At 31.1% G+C, this 19,506-nt stretch overlaps 1 protein-coding gene across 3 annotated transcripts in view; it reads left to right on the forward strand.

Moving 5' to 3' along the window:
• The window catches only part of LOC117171367 (ras-related and estrogen-regulated growth inhibitor-like), a 177,963-nt gene that overhangs the window by 157,067 nt on the left and 1,390 nt on the right, over positions 1-19,506 (forward strand). For all 3 annotated transcript variants that reach the window (XM_033358616.1, XM_033358615.1, XM_033358617.1), the window contains one exon: positions 942-1,123. In XM_033358616.1, coding sequence (XP_033214507.1) covers positions 942-1,123 — 182 coding nt within the window. The remainder of the gene's footprint in view (positions 1-941; positions 1,124-19,506) is intronic.

Raw genomic sequence — 19,506 nt, forward strand, 5'->3', positions numbered from 1 at the left:
ATTTTTTAATTTTGAATACTCTCTTCTGTAGTTTTAGCCTAGAATTTAGATTTAAATACTTAAAATGACTAATTTTTTGTTTTAATTTGGTCAAAATTTCTTTTCAAATTCTTATATGCGAAAAATCAATTAAAATAGGTTTAAAATTAAGCCTTTAAATTAATTTTAACACCAATGTATTTTAAGGAGAATGTATTGTAAATTAAGTTCAAATTAAAGCATTAAGGTTAAAAAATGTACGCTCGAAAGTTTGTCCATTTTTATTTAAAGTTGAGCTCTTTGCTTTTAAATATATAGAGGCATATCTAAAGTACCTTTTAAGAAGATGATATTGGGAAATTTTTAGTCAATGGTCTTTTCTCAAGTGAAACAATTTATTAACAATTAAGATGATTTCTCAGAGCTTTATTTGAATTCACGAAATAATAATTTTGTACTATTATTACTATACTATTGCACTGTACTCGAATTTGCCTAGACTTTTGCCAGGAGAGAGGAAAACTTCAGAAAAACTACTTTCCGAGTACAGGCATCAAACCTCGTGCTCGAAATTAGTTAAACGCAGTGAAAGCATGACCTAGGACCAGGGTCACGGAAAGTTTTTATCTCATTTTTTTTCTTCAGTTTCGAGAAATTCTACAAACCGTACAAAGGGTAAGGGTCGTTACGGGCAGTCAGTAGGTAGCAAGAAGTAATGCGTTAAAAGATAATGAAGGTTGAGTAAGACTAAGATTTGTTGGGGTCTATTTGACCTAGCCTTCGTGAATCACACTGTCAATCATGTCAATCGATGATTAACTTCTGGTGAGCCCTGACCAATGGATATCCATCTCAGCAATGGATACCCATCTGAGTGCTAATCGCGCTCGAAATGGCCTAACTACCGCGATTCTATAAACTGTATTTTCGAATAATAAAAAAAATGCTAATTTCTGTTTCAGGAAAACAATTGTCTCTATTCACACATAAGATGGGGAGAGGCATTCGTCATTGTCTACAGTGTGACGTGCAAACGAAGCTTTCAGGAGGCGAGAGGACTCCTGAAGCAACTGGCGGATCTCCGCTTGCCATCCTACTTCACCGCCCTTCTACTTGGCAACAAGCGAGATCTCGATCATGCTCGGTAAGTAACTACCCTAGTATTCCCGTTCCTATCGTCTGCGGAAGGATCCACTGTCCTGGTTCATGCCACCAGCGAAGTATAAGATCAGTTCCTGACGTTCCTTGAATCTAGTTCTTGCTATGATAATCGGAACTCTTTTAAACCGGTTTCTCTTCTCTTTAATTTACCCTAACGATCAAGATCCTCTCCCTTTATCATATAACCTTCAACCACGACTCCATCTGAACTTACATCGATTGTTGTCCCTGCTGCTGTTGTTGCTTGTCATTCTTCTTCTTCTTAGTTTTATTGTTGCTTACTCCTAACCTTGTCGTTCCTGCAATCTGCGTTACGTGATATTTGCCAAGGGAGCAGAGATAAGCCCACTCGGCTTTCAAAACATTCAATGTACGCAGGAATAAGCTGATGAAAGACTACTTGGTACAAACCATGCCAAGTCCCCGCAGACTAAACTTTTCATAAACAAAAGATTATTCTTTTTTATCTTTACTCGGGGCAGATTTATGACATAAGTTATCAAACCTCCTATTAGCATGTCTAATCCTTTAGAGTCAGCAGCGGGCTGGGATTTACCAACCGGTTTGGTGAAAGTCTTTCAGACTTGTCCTAAAAACGGTTCTACGAAATTTTTTACACAGATTTCCAGGGATTTCAACAGGTTTTAATGAAATCCTTAGGATTTCCAAAAATTTTAATTACTTTCATGAATTTCTAAAGCTTTCTCAGACGCTATAGGAAGTTTTATAAGATTTTAAATATTCTAAGGCAGTTCAATGAATAATATTTTTAAGAATTTCCTAGAATTTAAAAGGTTTTAGGTTATTTTATATGATTTTACTGATTCCAATTTAGAAAATACATGTTTTATGACTGAAATATTTTTAAAAATTCTAAAAGAAGCCGCTTTTTAAACAAAAAATCACATATTAGTTTCTCTTAAATTTGATGCACAAAGTTCAAATTTCAACAACTAACCATTTCAAATGACTATTTTTCTTTCTTTTTCCAGCAAATTATAAATTATTAACGATTAGTTATTAAACTGATATGAGCCCTGTTTTATTGCATTTTGTAATCTCCCGAGTAGTGACACGCTTATAAAGGTATACAGAAAATTAATTCAATTATAAATGAGAAATGTTGCTTCGGCTAAAGTAAAAAAAAAGCAGTCAGCCGTTAGGCCAGCTAATTAAAACAGTAGGCATCAAAATTCGTTTAAGATTGAACGGTTGAGAGACTTTTCTCTAAAAAAGAATGCTTTTGGGTTCACTGTAGGCCCTCGATGTCTTCCGGTCCATCGATGATTGCATCGATTCGTTTCCAGGCCCAGTCACCCTGTCCAGAGTTGTAGTCTCTCTTAGCATAATTTTCTGCCTGTACTGACCAATTACAACTCTCATATTTCTGACATTGTAAGACGAATTCAACGACCAATTCGGCAATGAAGGAAATTGAATATTGTTGAACTATTATAACATAAGCGAGAGAGGTTGGCCTATTAAAAGTTAAAACGAGTCCACTTTCCACCTTGCTGTAACAGGATCTTCGTGAGCGTTTCCTACACTACGATTTTCAGGTAGGTCCTCGCGTGCTTACCTGGCCACTGATTCTTTATCCCTTGTTCGTGGTCCTGGGCGTGGAAACTATAGAACCAGTGACTTGCATCAGTCTGAAACCGGATCCAGGAGACAGCCACATAAGCTGACGACAGAGGGCGATCATCAAAGTAACACACCCGGCAGTGGTCAATCTGGATCCAATCACCTACATAGAAATCTTTCACACATTGACATTTGTTTACTGTCCTATTTACAATTACAGGCTTCCCTGACCGGTCCCAAACTACCGATATCTCCGAGTTTCCACTATTCTTAACATAAATCCAGAATATACCAATTTCTTTACTTCTTCAAACCTTACTCCTCTCCAGTGTCATTCCTTACGATCTTTTTTTGTACCCTTGTTGTTGAAGACCATTATTTTCGACTTTTCTACAATCAACATAAGTTTATTTTCTGTCAGGTATCTCCTAAATATCCTCATCGTTTTTCAGCACCTCTTTTCCCTTATTTTTCTTAGTATTTCTGGTCAACCTCTTCTTATCTTCCTTTTCGCCATCATCTCCCAGAGCTTATTCATGTCTACCGAAGGGAATACTGCCATCATTTACCTCCTTTTTGCTTTAATTTCTTCTCTAATACATGTTAAATAATGTATATATTGTCTATCGCGCTTCTACCTTCTCGAAATTCTGCTTGGCATTCTAGTAATGTCCCCATAGTTTCTTGCTCCTTCTTTAATATCTCCATTAATACCATTGCTAACAATTTATAAACCGTATGCAAAAGTGTTATACCACTGTGATTTTCTACTTTGTCTTTTTCTCTCTCTTCATATATTATTAGCATTATCAGGCCCTCTTTCTATTCTTCCAAGAATCCTTTTTCTTACAACTCTGTTTTTATCACCTTTTTCAATTTTTCTGATTTGCTTGCTACTATATACCCACGCTTCATTGCTTAGCCCATCGCTTCCTCCCGCGTTCTCACCCTTTAATTTTTTTTTATTTGTGCTTCTCTCCTTTCCCTCGAGCTCTACCTTCTCCTTATACCCTTTATTGTCCCCCTCGGCCAATTTTTTATTTGTCTCTCTTCTGACCCTTTATTCTATAAAATATTCCCTCCATTCACCGATTCTCATCTTTTCACTTGTAGCTTCCTTCTTCTCCTTAATTTTATTGATAAATCTTCTCGTTTCTTCCTTCGGTTTAATACTATTAATTTGCTCCTCTATTTCTTTTCAATTATTTAATCTTTTCCTTTGTAAAGTACCCTATATTCTTTTCGATTTCCATCAAGTTTTTCGCCAATTTTTGTCCCTTAGTAGCTTTTATCTTTGAACTACGGTATTTATTTCTACTTTCTCAAATTTGATTTTCTCTCTCTTTTCTACATATTTTTTCTCCGCTTTCTTTATCCACACTTTTCTCTCTCTCTCTCTCACTGTATTATCTCCAACTATGATTTATTCATCTTCTTTTCAACTTTACTTGTAAGTCATATTCAAGTGTTGATAATCTAATTCCACTTTCGTCTTTAGACTTAATTTCCTTACTTTTTCATATCCTCCAATATTTGTAATTACATAGTAAATTACTGCTTCTGAATTCTCCTTATTCATCTCCTGTTTTGTTACCATTAAGTACATGATAACTCCTTTCTCCCATAATCTCCAATAGTTCTTTTCCATCTTTTTTAAGCAACTGATGTTTTGTATTTCCTATTTTATATTTTCCGTCCATGTGTTAACTCCCTTTTTCCTATCCTTGCATTCCAAGCTCCTCCCACTATAAATATTTCTTTCTCTTCTTATTTTATATATTTTTTTATTTTATTTTCATTCCGTTACCTTTATAATTGGTCAAAGTTCTATACCAGTCCGGATTTTGTCCCTATGGTACCCTATTCTCAGTAAATAGCTAATATTTAAATTATCCTTAAAAAATATCGAATTATATTATATTATCATCATAGATTGTTGCCACCAATCAGTGTAGATATTATTCCACCATTCTTGAAAATAGAAATCAACACTATCGATCAAGTTAACTCTTAAAATGACAGAAAGTACCTAATATCAGTTCAAACCAGATGGAAAATAAACTTATTCAAATTTTTAAATTAGATTTTATCTGAAAAAGATCTACCTTCATCACTCTCAATGGAGCAAAGAGAGTATATCTTTTTTGAGAAAAAAAAATTTATTTAAAAATTTAAACCTTTTACTCTTGATGTCATGAATATCTTGGTATCTCTTCTTTAGTATTCCTGAGAACTCTTAGAATGTTTTTGAATTTATGATTGTTGCTTAAACATAAAAAAATATTTCTGAATAATGTTAAATTAAAAGCTTTTGAATTTAAAAATCCTTAATTATTGCGAGTTAAAAAATCTAACTAAATGAAGTTGCTTCGTCTAAATTAAAATCGTTTTAAATGTTATAATTTCCAAAAGTAAGCTTCAATGTCTAATCAATTTGAATTTTCAATTAAAATATCAAAAGAGGATTTCAAATTTAAATTGTTTAAAATGGTGCAATTTCAAAAAGGTTCTTAATGTTTTGCATTTAAAATTAAAAGCATTTAAAATTAAACACATTTGAAATACAAAAGTTAAGAATTAATTAATTTCAGATTGATATATTCCACCTTATTAAGCAATTAAAAATTGAAGACAGTCAAGCTCTAGCAATTTAAAATTGAGACTCCAAACTAAAATACTGTATAAAAGAGGTCAAATGTACCTCTTCTACTGAAAAAATATTCTTCTTGAATTAAATAAATCGTTTCTTTAAAATATATATTTTTCATTGCGCGGGGAAATCTTGAGTCCAAGATGTCCACTTTTTGCTCAAATTGGTGTCACAATTTTTATTTGCTCAAGCACTTTTTTTCTCAAAAACTTAAAAAAAAATTTTAATGGAACTGATACAATTATTGTTCTGACTATATAGTGTATAGAAAGAATATATTAACCATTTTAAAATTTTTCAAACAAGATATGTTTGTTTAAACAATTATCTTTGCCCAAAAAAGTTTGAAAATCCTATTTCATGAGTGAAACATAATATTGCATGATTTCAAGGCGTAGTAAATTCTATTGAAAGCTTCATGTAATTGCTTAATCAATTATTGCTTATTTTTGAAAATTTCCTTCAAATTGAGTATAATAAAGTATAAATTATGAAATCATATTTATTATTATATTCTTCATATTTTTACTATTATTTTTATTATTATTTTTACTATTATTATCATTAGTGCTTCTTTGTAAGAAAACAGATGACAGAAATTGCTGAAAATTAACAATAATACGTAGAAATGTAGTATTTTATTTTTGGGCAATATTGGGATGCTGGGGAGGGGGTAAGGGTATGTTATCATTCCCAAAAAAACTTCGCACGTTTTGATCAAATCCTGCAGTATAAGTTAAATTTTTCGAAAAACCAAAATTTACACAAGTTAATTAAATGGGATTTTAAAGTTCCCGGTGGACGTATTATCTTGCTTAATTTGAAGAGTTTCTCAAAGCAAAAAAAAATTCCCATAATTATTATGGAGGAACAAAAAATAGTTTCCACTTATGTCAACACCCGTTAAAGCTAAAGGAGGCAGTTTCACGTCCTCAAGTATCCATGGATATTGCATAACAGATTTGTGTACAACTGAAGAAACCTTGCAGTATAAATTCTCTTTTCATAAAGAAGTAATTTATCGTTCTGAAATGTACATATAAAAAATATTTTCTCTTGAAGAATAAAATCAACATGTATCCATCTTTCTAACATTGTAAACTTTCGATATCTAATATCAAAAAAGGAAGTGAAAAAGAAGTTACAAAACCTGAGAATGCAAGGCGAGCAGAATCTGAGATTAATTTTGACACGTTGCACTTTCTACGTTGAGAATAAAAAAGGTACAATACGTTTTTAATTGAAAACTGTAATAAATCTTGCATTGAAATCTTATGACCGCGTTCTTTGGTACTTTTCGATTTCTTCGAGCGTCTTCCGGCCCGGCAGGGCGTCCACAGCTTTCCGTGTACCGTTAAGGAGCCACGGGACCGCCATTAATCACTGTGGACTATCTTTCGTCGCGATAAAACGGTTTGTCCGCAGTTAATTTCACCGATAAGACCTGTATACATCGTGCGATACGAAGCGCAGGCCGCGATAGATACTGGCGATGTTGACCTGTCTCGGCGACGTAGAACACCTCGTGACAATTCGTTCCTTTTCTTCGTGATGCCAATTTTCCCTCTCGAAGATCTTTCTACATTTTCCCAAGACCCAATTTCTTTCAGGTTCAAAAGTTTATGAATGGCTTTTAAACCTATTAAACTTTAAACCAACACATAATCAATGGTGGCCGTGTGGACTCAACCTCAACAATCATTAGTGTGAACTAGCGTTCGACAAGGAGCATTTGAGACACTGCATGCTTTTTGCATTCCAATGGAAAAATCATCATTGTGAAATTTCTAAAACCCCTTTATACACATTTTATGTGTCGACACACCTTCTTCATAGGTTGAGCAAACAATCTCGGTCGCCTCAGCTGCGTTTTGTTTCAATTGGAATAAAAAGAAAATGAACAATCTCAAATGTTCCTTGTCGGACGTTATTTTATTGATTAATGATTGTTTTAGGTTAAGTCCGCAGGACCGCCACCTATTATATTGCCTTTTAAGGCTGAAGGTTCGCCCTTTGAAACAACCTTAGAGCGTGAAAAATTCAAATTTGAACAAGAGTTACAAGACAGCAAAGTAAAAGCACTGAATTAATTTTTAGACAAATAGAAATAAACTGCTTGAAGAGAATATTCCACGAATTGGCAGTCCTAATGATGTACATATGAAGTGCAGGGATTATATGGGTTCAGTGGATCAATTTTAGGTAAAAAGGGAATTTTATTTATCAATAAAAACTTATTATATCGTATGGGTATTTCGTGAATATTGAACAAAACGTTTCCATAAATTTCTACTGATAAAATATGTCAGAGAAATATTCAAGAAGAGCAAAGAGTCACAAATAGGTAAAAAGAAAAATTGACACAAGCCCATGTTCGAATAATTTCAAATGTATTATACCCTAAAATTATTTTTTTAAGTGGACTGAAATAAAATCATTTAAAAAATAATAAAAAGAATTTTTGAAAAATCTCTGCTTCTTCAGTCTATGCTTCCGAATACGTTAAAATTTATTTCTAATGTATTTTATAAGCTAAAAGCTCTCATATGTGCAAAATTTTTGTTGATGTCATCTAAAAATAGATTTTAGTATTAAAAAAAAATATTTTTTGCAAAACTGACATAATTTTGGAGATGAACATTTTTTCAGTAACGAAGTTTGCTAAAATGTTGAATTAAACCATATGAAAAATCACTCCAAATTAATTAAAATTTATAAGAGTGTGCTAGCAATTAAAAAAATTTTGTTTAACAAATTTTAAATAGACATTCAGGGTCTAAAATCTTAAGTAGTCCGACAAACCTTGTGTGGCACGGATTTAAAAGTACATATTTATTTTAAAATCAACAAGTGTGCAGTGAAAAATTAACTGTATTTTTGTATTGTTGTTTTATTATTATTATTTTTTACAATTTTATTATTTTATCAAAAAACCAATCCTTTTTGTTTGAAAATTCATCCATCTTTTCTTAATTCATCTTTTGCTTAAAAAATTTTACCTGCTTCGGTTGAAATTTAATCTTTTTTGTTTAAAAATACGACTATTCGTTTCAAAATTAATCACTTGGGTAAAAAATGTATCGATTTTTTTTCAAATTCACCTTTTAGCGATGAAAATTTAGCTACTTGGCTGAAAATTAAACTTTTATGTTCGAGGTTAATTTTTGTGGTAAAGATTTATCATTGTTTTTGAAAATTCACCTCTTTGATTGTAAATGCAAATATTTAGTTGAAAATTCAACTTTTAGTTTAAAAATTCTTTTTTTTATTGAAAATTCGTGTTTTGTAAATGAAAATTCGACTGTGTTGTAGAAAAATTGTCTTTTGAGTTAAAAATTCAAAAGTTGGGTCGAAATTGGTTTTATTTCTTGACCTAAAAATCTTCAAGAGTTTTTAACTTAAAATAAAAATATTTTTGAGCTGTAATGTGAACTATTATATTTTTCGTTGAGAATGGCTTTTTTTTGAAAACTCATTAACATTACATGTTATTAACTATTATATGTTTCATTGATAATTCATCTTTTCTGTTTGAAAATTTAACTAGTTCGTTTAAAACTAAACGAAATTGTTAAATATTAATTTTTTCGGTTCAAGAATGATCTTTGAAATTCATCATTCATCGTTGAAAATCATCTCCTTAGTTGAAATTGTAACTATTTTTTAGAAGCTCGTCCTTTTGCGCTTAAAATTAACTATTTTTTTACGATATTCAACTAAATGTTTAAAAATTAGCTTTTTTTTGTTAAAAATTCGTACGTTTGTTCTATGTCTTGATTGGAAAATCTTGCTAGGTTAAGCAATCAATCTCTTTATTGGATATTCGTCTTATTCAGATTAATTCAACTGTGTTTGATCAAAACACAAATGTTTTTAAGTTTAAGAATCAACTATTATATTTTTCGTTGGGAATTTATCTATTTTGGTTAAAATTGCAAGTTTTTGTTTTAGAATTATTATTTTTAATTAAGGATTGACCTTTTTTCTGAATATTTGTCTTTTTTTTGCATGCATTACACTGCTTTTTAAAAACTAAAATCCTATTTGTATGAAATATTAACTGTTAAACTTGTTAAGAATTCATATTTTATGGTTGAGAATATGACTACTTGATTAAAAGTTGAACTAGTTTATTAAACATTTATTTTTTTAGTCGAATATTCATCATTATTGTTTAAAAATTCGTATTTTTTAAAGAACATTAATGTTATTAGTTTTAAATGAAATTTTTCATCAAAACTGCAATAATTTTACTTGAGATGTTAGTACTTTATAGTGTTTAAAATTTTTTTGCAACTACAGAATTAATTTATCTTTCGCGTTTAGTTTCTGGATCGAATATATAAAAATTCCTCCGTTATCGGTGATGTAGTTTAAATCTAAAAAATTAGAATACAATCGTTTAGGAAATATTTAAAACAGATATCATCAAACATATCCTTCATCAAAGCATATTTTTCTCTAAAGCCATGAATTCATATTTATGATTCTTAAAAAATAAATCGAAACATTATAGAAGATGAAAAAAAGTTGGGCCGAAATACTTGATTTTAGGTGTTTTAGTGAATTTGAATAATAATTATTCAGACGTTCTGCACTTTAAGAAATGAAAAAACTTCTCAAGACTTCCTTGCACTTCTAAGTGTATCCATAAAAAAATCATCATCCTCGACCAAAATGGTTTTTACTTGATTTCGGTGAAGAATTCAAAAGTTTTGAAATACGTCAATGATAAGATATAAAATCCAACATTAAAAATAATACGTCAATCGTCACGAGATAGTTACTATAGTTACTTTTTTTAAGCAAGAGGCCCCTTACTCAGTTTAATCTATCTCATTTTAAATTTTATCTAAAAAAAAGAAGATTTACTTATTCTATGTATGAAATCTATAGTAATCTATGGTATGAAAATACCACTTTTTAAAATAATTCCTCTACTTTCATCTATTAAAAAAAACTATGCCTCTTTTTATTTTTTTGATTCAATCGCCAACTGCGAATTAATAGAGCCCAAGAAGAAAATATGCCTATTTTGGGTTGTACGTTAATCCTTTTTAATTGAAAAGTCTGCTATTATATTTTTGTTTGAGAATTTATCTTCACTAGTTAAAAATGTAATTATTTAGTGCACAATTTAAATATTCAGTTAAAAATTGAATTATTTTTCTTCCTGGTTGAAAATTAATGTTTTTGGTTAAAAAGTCTTATTTTTTTCATTGAAAACTAATGGTTTTACTGAAAGTGTAGCTATTCACTTTCTTGTTAAAAATAAATCTTGATTGGAAGAAAATTGTACTCTGTAGTTGAAAATGGACCTTTTGTGGTCGACAATGAAGTATCATTAAAAAATTAATTTCTCCGGCAGCAGATTCATAATTTTTGTGAAAATTGAACTCTTCAGTTGAAAATTTGTTTTTTATGCTTAAAAAGTAATTTTGTAACTGAAAATTTGACTATTTCATTTTTTATTGCAAATTTTTTTTTTCGTAGAATCTTTAACTATTTGGTTGAAAATTCATGTATTTGTTCATGTCATTCATGTATTTCATCTACTTTGTTGAAATTGCAATTTTTTTACTTGAATTGTTATCAATTTAAAGTTTTTGCCCTATTTACCCTGTTTTAAGAACATTTTATGCTACGAACTCAGCAAAACTGTAATTGGAATTAAAATTATTTCTTGAAAAAAAAGATCCTACTCTTTCTTCACTCCATTGGGAATCGAACCACAAAACTTCTGATTTCCGGTCAGGTGCTTTTCCAATTAAGCTATTAGAGGGATCAGAGTAAGAGCTCTTAATTCAAGAAAATAACACTAATTTTTAGCTAGGTGTTAATAGTACAAGTAATTATTTTTTAAAGAAATCTGTTATATCATCAGAGATGGTACTTTACCGACCATAGACAACCCTTCAAACTATGAAGGCAGAAAATCTACACAATAGCGATCAAGTTAAGAATCTTCAATAACAGAAAATGCTTAACCTCTAATCAGACTAGATGGAAAATAATATTTCAAATTAAAATTAAAATGATTTCTTGAAAAAAATATCCTACTCTTTCTTCACTCCATTGGGAATCGAACCACAAAACTTCTGATTTCCAGTTAGGTGCTTTTCCAATTAAGCTATTAGAGGGATCAGAATAAGAATTCTTTATTAAAAAAAAATAATTACTATAATTGAAATTATTTTAATTTATACTTTTCTGATCCTCTAGTTCATATTCAAAATAATCGAAATATAAATACGGCATTTAAGTGTCAAATGTTTATTTTGCTTTCAATTACAATTTGTCTGAACAGTACGCGTAAAATTTAATGAAGCAATTGTAATTTTGTTTTTCAATCCCGAATTTAATTTAATCTTGTAAATTCAGGCCAATAAATTAAATGTGTATTGGAATCATTACATGCCTCTTTTTGTGTGAACAATAGTCACTTACAGTCACTTTTTAGCTTAAATTAGCCAATTTTCCACCTTTTTAAAGTACATTAGTCTGTAGCAGCTCCGGGCATCGGACATACGTAAAGAATCTGAAGTGGAGGACAACGTAGCAACCAGTTTTACAAGCGATAAAAATTTCACGGTTTAGCGCGTAAGATGTTCTTCAGCTTCAGCGTTCACCGGTTCTTGGCGCCCGCTTGGCCGCGCTGAAATATCAAGATTACCACCATTGATAAGTTTATTAATATGCAATTTATTCCGGATATAACACACCCCGATAAACGGGGATCAGCGTGGTTATGGGGTCTCAGGAGATAAAACGGGCGCTTAGTCTTATATAGTCCCGAGGCCCAGCAGTGGGGCCTAATCTTTAGAACCCTATTAAGCCAACAAGCTACCGGTAGAGGCGGAAAATCTTTTGATTGTTCCGATGGTTACGGTTTTTTACGCGTGAAGTTACTGGAAACGTGATAGGGAAGCATTTTCGTCGTTATGGGAATGAATCAGTGTTAAGCTGATGTTGAAATTACGTAACTGTGCTTCTAGTGGCATTGAGGTGGTATTGGCGGTGTACCAGGCGTAAAAGTTAAGTCTGGTCAATGCTGATTTTATCCCCTTAAAAGAAATCCCCGTTGGCAGCCACAAAATTTTTCCAAGGATCCTCGCACAATCAGAAGCACTAATTGAAGTCTGGAATTTCTGGTAGCTGCTAATTTTGCGCACGGCTATGTTTCATCAAAAATTGCGGTATAAGCTGCAATAAATATACATTGGCGTAGTCATGGCGAAGGACCTGGTCGCCACTTATAATCTAAATTAGAAAAAAATTAACATTATAGCGGGATTAAAATAAAAAACTAAATCACATGATTGGCGGCATAGAGCAAACATTGGAAATGTATGTTTGCCTGTCCTTAATCGGTGCTCAACCACTGTTGACCGGGCGCAAAGGAGATTAGTTTCGTCATTGAACTTGCGGCCTGATGGATATAAAAAATTTTTGTTGCAAAATTTTGGCCTGAGTCTCCACAACATGAATAAATACATATATGTGCCTTGAACATTCTTGAACCCGGTATCATGTTGACTGGGATGAAAAGAAGCTGATAATATTTCTAAGAGATTTGTCGAATCTGATTTTTTAATTAGGCTTACAAGGTTTTTATAAATAAAAAGATTGACGAAAAAAATTCCCATTCTTTTTATTTGACGTTCCCGGTTTTTCTTAATAACAGGCAAATGGTTGAAATCGCCTAAGTTTCTTAGAGTAACATTAGGTAAAGATGTTCTAATTTTATATAATAAACAAGAAATTTTTTTATAAACAAATTAGTTGTTAAAAAAATTCTTTTAACAATTCTCTATAATTTTACGTATTTGTAAGTTTTATTGTAAGAAATTTGGATAAAAACAATATAATGATAAAGAAATTTCTTCTTAAGCTTATCATTGTTAATATTATAAACAAAGAGTGACGCCAAAGTTAGCAAATTTTTTGGATCTCCCTAGCGATCTGGGAAAAAAAGACAAAAATCTTAACCCCTATTTAGGGGTTAAGAAGAACCCAAAAAAAAATAGGAAATACGACCAATTAGAAGAACATTATTCATTGTATTTTTTCTATAAAATAAATCTTACAAAGCTAAAATCACGTATTATCTTGATTGATAAGGGGTTTTTGGTAAAAATTTATTTTATAATTAGTGGTATTTCGTTTTTAATTTTTTTGGGGACTTCTCAACTCCTAAATAGGGGTAATTTTTTTAAATGGTCTAAAAGCGAACAGCAATGCTCACTTTGGTTTTCAGTCACGAGTAATTTGATACCTGTAACATATTTATATATTTTTTCCTTAGGTCGCTAGCGAGGTCTAAAAATAGGCTAAAAACAGCCTATTTTGATGTCACTTTTTATTAAACTAAAGCCTTATGCAGGTATTTTTCGACAAAAAATTCGATTTTTCAATGTAAATTTTTAAAATTATGAACTTTAAAATAATTTTAGCAATATTAATAATTAGTTGATGAATTTTATGATTTAAAAAAGAAATTAATAAACAAATACATTATTCAGGCATTTAATGACAGAAAAATTGTTTTTCGATCATTTTTTAAATTAAGAACTTTATGATAATGTTAGCAAAATTCATAATTTGTGAATTAATCTCACGACTCGTTTAAACAAATTTAATAAACAAATTCACTATTCGGGGATTTTTGTCGAGAGAAAAGTTCATTTTTTTTAATGCCAGTCCTTTGATTTCGGAACTTCCTGAAAATTTCAGCAACAGTACTGATTAGTTGATACATTTTATGATTTCTTTAATCAAATTCTATAAACAAATGCATTAATGTGGTATTTGTCGACAGAAAAATTCTTTTTTTTTTATGTCAACTTTTTTAATTAGAAACTTTATGACAATTTCAGCAAAATTCATCATTTTTTGATAAATTTTATCATTTTTCAAAACAAAATCTAATACAAAATTTGCATCTTTCGCCGGAAAAATTATTTTTGTTTATGATGTCAGACTTTTTAATTAGCATCTTCGTAATAATTTCAGGGTAACTTATGATTATTTGATCATTTTTATTATTTTTTAAACGAATTTAATAAAGAAATTCATTATTTGATTTAATAAATATATGCATTATTTAGGCATTTGTCAACGAAAAAGTTTCTTTTTCAATCTCAGTCCTTTTAGTTTAAGTTTCTCATGACTTTCATTATTATAATAAGGCTGTTCCAAAACTAGTGTATCATAGACAAAAGTTGAAGAAAATGGTCATTCTACTCGATCCTCAAGCTGCAGCCTTAATAAAAGAATGAAAGTAATCAAAAGCTTCAACTGAAAGGACTGACATTTAAAAAAAAACCGTTTTCGTCGAAAAATACCCAAATAATGCATTTGTTTAATAAATTATTAAAAAAAAATCATAAAATTGATCAAAAACGTATGGGCTTAGCTGAAATTATCATGAAGTTCTTAATTTAAAAAGCTAATAACGAGTAATACATTTGTTTAATAATTTTTTTTTAAATCATAAAATATATCAACTAATTATGAATGTTGCTAAAATTATTATAAAGTTCCTAATTAAAGAAATAGACATCGAAAAGGCGAATGTGTCTTTCGAAAAATGCCTAATTAATGCATTTCTTTATTCTTTCAACAAATAATTTGTTTATAAAAATTGTCATGTTAATTGTATAATATTGGATCATCTCTAACTAATGTTACTCTATGAAACTTAGACAATTTCAAGAATTTTCCTGTTGTGCACGAGCATCGGAAACGTCAAGTAGAAAAATTAATAATTTTTTTCGTCATATTTGTTTCTTTAAAGAAAATCAAATGCCTAATTTTAAAATCTGGCTGGACAGCTGTATAAGAAATCTTATTAGTTTTTTAAAAGATTTTTTTGCTTCAAATCGGTAACTACTTGTGGGCTGTACTTTATTTTGAAACAAAAAAGTATTCTTTTCCTGTTATTCATGTAATTTCATTCTTTTTAATTCCGCGACCGTGCTAATTTTTTAGGAAAAATTAATTTTTTTATAATTAATTAGGGTATGTGGTTTGAGGATTATCTTAGTCAGCATAGCGGTTCGTTATTACGCTATGAAAACTATCATTTCTACCTTCTTTATCAATATCCGCGATGACGCAAGATCCAGTGACGCTGGCTATCCAACTATTATTTTACAAATTTTGAGGTGTTTTAGCCATTGGGGAACTGACAGAGCGGTGTGTACTTTTTACTAAAGTACGACTACTTTTAAATCGCCTAAGCCACTTTTTAATTTGAGTATCACTTATAGACTCATCAGCAAGGCCAACTTTTTGGACAAATTTAATACACACTCTTTTTTCGGTGCTTTCCGTCATCCTGATATGCTCATTAACTTCGTTTATTGCTTCGGTCACATTTCATGATCCGCATCAGACGATTGATCCTAAAAGATGCTTTCTTTAGAGCAGTACTAAATACGTCATCTATAGATGCATCACATAGGAAACATTCAAACAAGTATTACGTTCCTTCCTACATCGAATCTGATCTCTCAGGTTCCTCCATCCTTGATTTATTTAAAACCTGATTTAAATGAGGAAGCAAACATGCTAATTTCAAATACAATTTACAAACCCCACCTACTGAATACCATACTACTTCAGAGCGGTTTTCTTTTGCTAAATAAAACGATTACCAATTCCGCTAAACTTTGCCCCAAAGACACTCCTCTTTTCGCTTTGCTTTCTTCAGTTCGCATTGTATAACAGTTATCCTTTTCCAAATATATACATGCATACATCCAAACAATAAGTCTTTAATTGGCTCCTTTATTTTTCATCCCGACATGTAATCTTCCACATATAATCTTGTCTCCTAGCTAAACTTTTCTCACAAACTAGTTCACATAGCAGTCAGAAAAATGTTCCATATAAGCTACTGCTGCTCCTACTTAATCAATCCTGGTTAATCTAATCCCTAAGCGGGGATCAAAACCTCCAGTGTCGGTTTCACCGGTGCCGGCCTTTCCTGCCTGCTCTATTCTAGCGCAATTCAATTTGTAATTGGGATCGAAACGAAAGCGACTCCGACAAGGCCCTGCCACTTTAACACGTGTACTTAAGGCTCGATCATAATATGTGTACTTGAGCCTCAGGACAAAGTGTCTTGCTGCGATCAGGATCGTGGGAGCCAGATGATCGTGGCGCGAAGATCTCCAGGAAGCTCCTAGGCTGGATCTAACTCCATGCCTCATAAAGCATAGGATCGCCCCTATAAAATAAGAGGACAGATTAACGATGCATCTTGGACGTGTGCAGTTACGGGAGACGCGTGCACCACTGTAGTTGCATCGTACGCGGGGCCAGGACCGTGTAAAAGAGAGACGTAGCCCTCCCACGCATTTTAGCTCGATGCCTTGAATATCACGTGTTCCGCAAATTTAATTGCCTCCATAAATATCGCAAATTCTAGTCACCGGAGACCCCGCCTAACATACGAGGATTCGAGTGGCTTGGCGCGGCGCTGGGCCTTGCGCGGTCTTTATACGGGGCCGATGTAGAAAAATTAAAAGAGAAATAAGGAGGAAAAAAATTATGAATATAGCCTACTGTATCCGTTACCTTCGCAGGCGGGAGGCCAATAATCTACCGTGAAACTAGGATTGCTGTTCGAGCCTCCTGTGAACCTTTACTTTACTTCCTCCTGCCATGCATCTCCTTCTTCCTGTCATGCTTCCTAGGAGACGTTAACGCCACTAGTTTGTAGGTCCTTAATCTTTCCAGACAAACTACACCGATTATCGGATTGGTTCCGAGTGATTAAGAAATTATGGCGCAGACTCGGAGGGATTCGCCTGAAGGGTTGAACAAGTCAATTTTCGTCTAGGAAATGTTTGTAATTAAAAAGTCGTATACTTTCTCTATGGGGCATAGAGTCATGAGAAAGTAGAGGTTTGAAGGCCAAAATAAAATAAAACAGTTTTAAAATTTTGAAACCTAAATTATTTCTAATGATTTAACTTTTATTATTCCCGGGATTTAGGATTTTCTGAAGGTCTTAGTTGCGAATCTGAAGAAAAACTTTAAATTTGAAGGTTAGACCATAAATATTGACAATTTTGTTCTGGTTGTTATAAAAAAATGTAATTTTTTACGATGGTTCCTTTTGGAATTAGAAATCTTTTCAAACCGAATTTAAGAAATGTTTCTAATTAACAAAATGGCGCTAGTTTTTCTTCACAGGAAATTTTCAACATTGGGTAACACGTTCCTATTTTGCGCTGCTTAGAACAGCGCTTCTTAACTTTGATGCTCGAACGGGAATTGGAACATTGTTGCCAATTCCTTTAAAATTTGAATTTTGCAGAGAAATCATTTGTATAAAATGTCGATAGGAGTCTCAAATGCAGTTCGATGGACATTTCAGACAAGTTCTCTCCATAGATGGTTTTGAGGAAGTACTATTTAAACACTGAAAGACTTAACTGTTATATTACGGTAAAATCGGACAATTCAAAACGCTATTAGATCAAAATTTACTGCACGTTATCTAGAAATTTATGAGCAGAGTTATAAACTTTTATGATTCAGCACTCGATCATCGATCGACCATCAGTTCGACCCCTGACCATAATATAAAGTTTATTTCAGAAGAACTGTGATTTGTTCCTGCATAAACCGAAACCCATGTCTATTTTAAGAAAAATTCTAATCCAGATACTAATTTATAACACTTATATTTTTATTTTAAAATACTCAAAATAGGCAAACCGTGAAACGCATTATCAAAATTTGTTCCATTATTTTTGTTTTAGCGCAGTAGATCCATCATTCAGGAATTAAATTTTTTCCACTGATTGTATTTTTAGGCTTGCTACAGGGTAGATATTAAATTTTTAACAAAAAATCTGCGATTAAGAAACAATAAATTTATCAAATAGGGAAAAAATTTAATTTTCAATCCGAAAATGCAAATTTTTATTAAAAAGTTAATTTCCAACAAAATTGTTGAAGTTCAAAGCAAAGAATTAAATTTTTCAACTTGAATGATAAATATCCACCAAAAAAATATATTTCAACTAACTAGTGGCATTTGAGGATTTTACCAAAAAAGAGAAATGTTCAACAAAATAAATGAATCTTCAACGATTCGATTTTTCACTCAAAAATATACATTTTCAACTGGAACTAAAATCGTTACATTTTCAGATACAAAAATTAATTTTCTAACAAATAATACCATTTTTTATCAAAATAATTTAATCTTTAACCAAACAGATGAATTTTCCGACCAAAAATATTAAGTGTCTACCAAAATGATACGAATTTTCAAAGAACTAGTGGATTTTTTTACAAAAAAAGTAAATGTTAAATAACAATATATAGTTACATTATTAGTTTAAAAATTTATTTTCAATAATAATGAAAAAATTTGAAACATAAATGAAGACGAATTTTCAGCAAATTACACGAATTTTGAACTAATCATTTAAATTGTTAACTAAAGAAAATAAACTCTAAAAAAATGAAAGAGTTAAGTTTTCAGTTCAGAAAATTAATCTTTCACCAAAAACATATTTATCAGCAAAATAATATAGTCCAATTTTCAACAAAAATATTTATTTTTTATTAAAAATCAAATTTTTAACAAAATAACACAATTTCATTCAAAGAAATGAATTTCCCGCTAGGAAGCTACATTTTCCACATGGAAGATTAATTTTTCACCAAAAAATATGAGCTTTGAAACAAAATAGTTAATATTTCTGCGAAATCAATGACTTTCTTCATCAACACCTGAATTTGTAAAACATAAAGACTGTTATTCCAGAAGAAAAAAAACGAATTAAAACAAAATACATAAAATTTTAACCAAAAATTTGAATTTTCAACTGAAGGAGATAAATTTTCAACCAATCATGAAATAGGTAATTTTTTAGTTAATAAAATTAATTTTGAACAAACAAAAAACTGTTTTCAACAAAAGCGTTGAATTTTAAACCAAGAAAGATTGTAAAGTAAATAAAGGATAAAGATTTCATCTCAAACTACAAGAAAGTTTAATTTTGAAATCGAAATTATCAATTTTCTACAAAAAGTTAATCTTCGACCAAATAGTTGAATTTTGAAACTTTCAGAAAAACGCCCTAGAAATCTTTCATACATTATGT

Source organism: Belonocnema kinseyi, chromosome 4, assembly GCF_010883055.1.
Source record: "Belonocnema kinseyi isolate 2016_QV_RU_SX_M_011 chromosome 4, B_treatae_v1, whole genome shotgun sequence".
NCBI classification, from domain to species: domain Eukaryota; kingdom Metazoa; phylum Arthropoda; class Insecta; order Hymenoptera; family Cynipidae; genus Belonocnema; species Belonocnema kinseyi.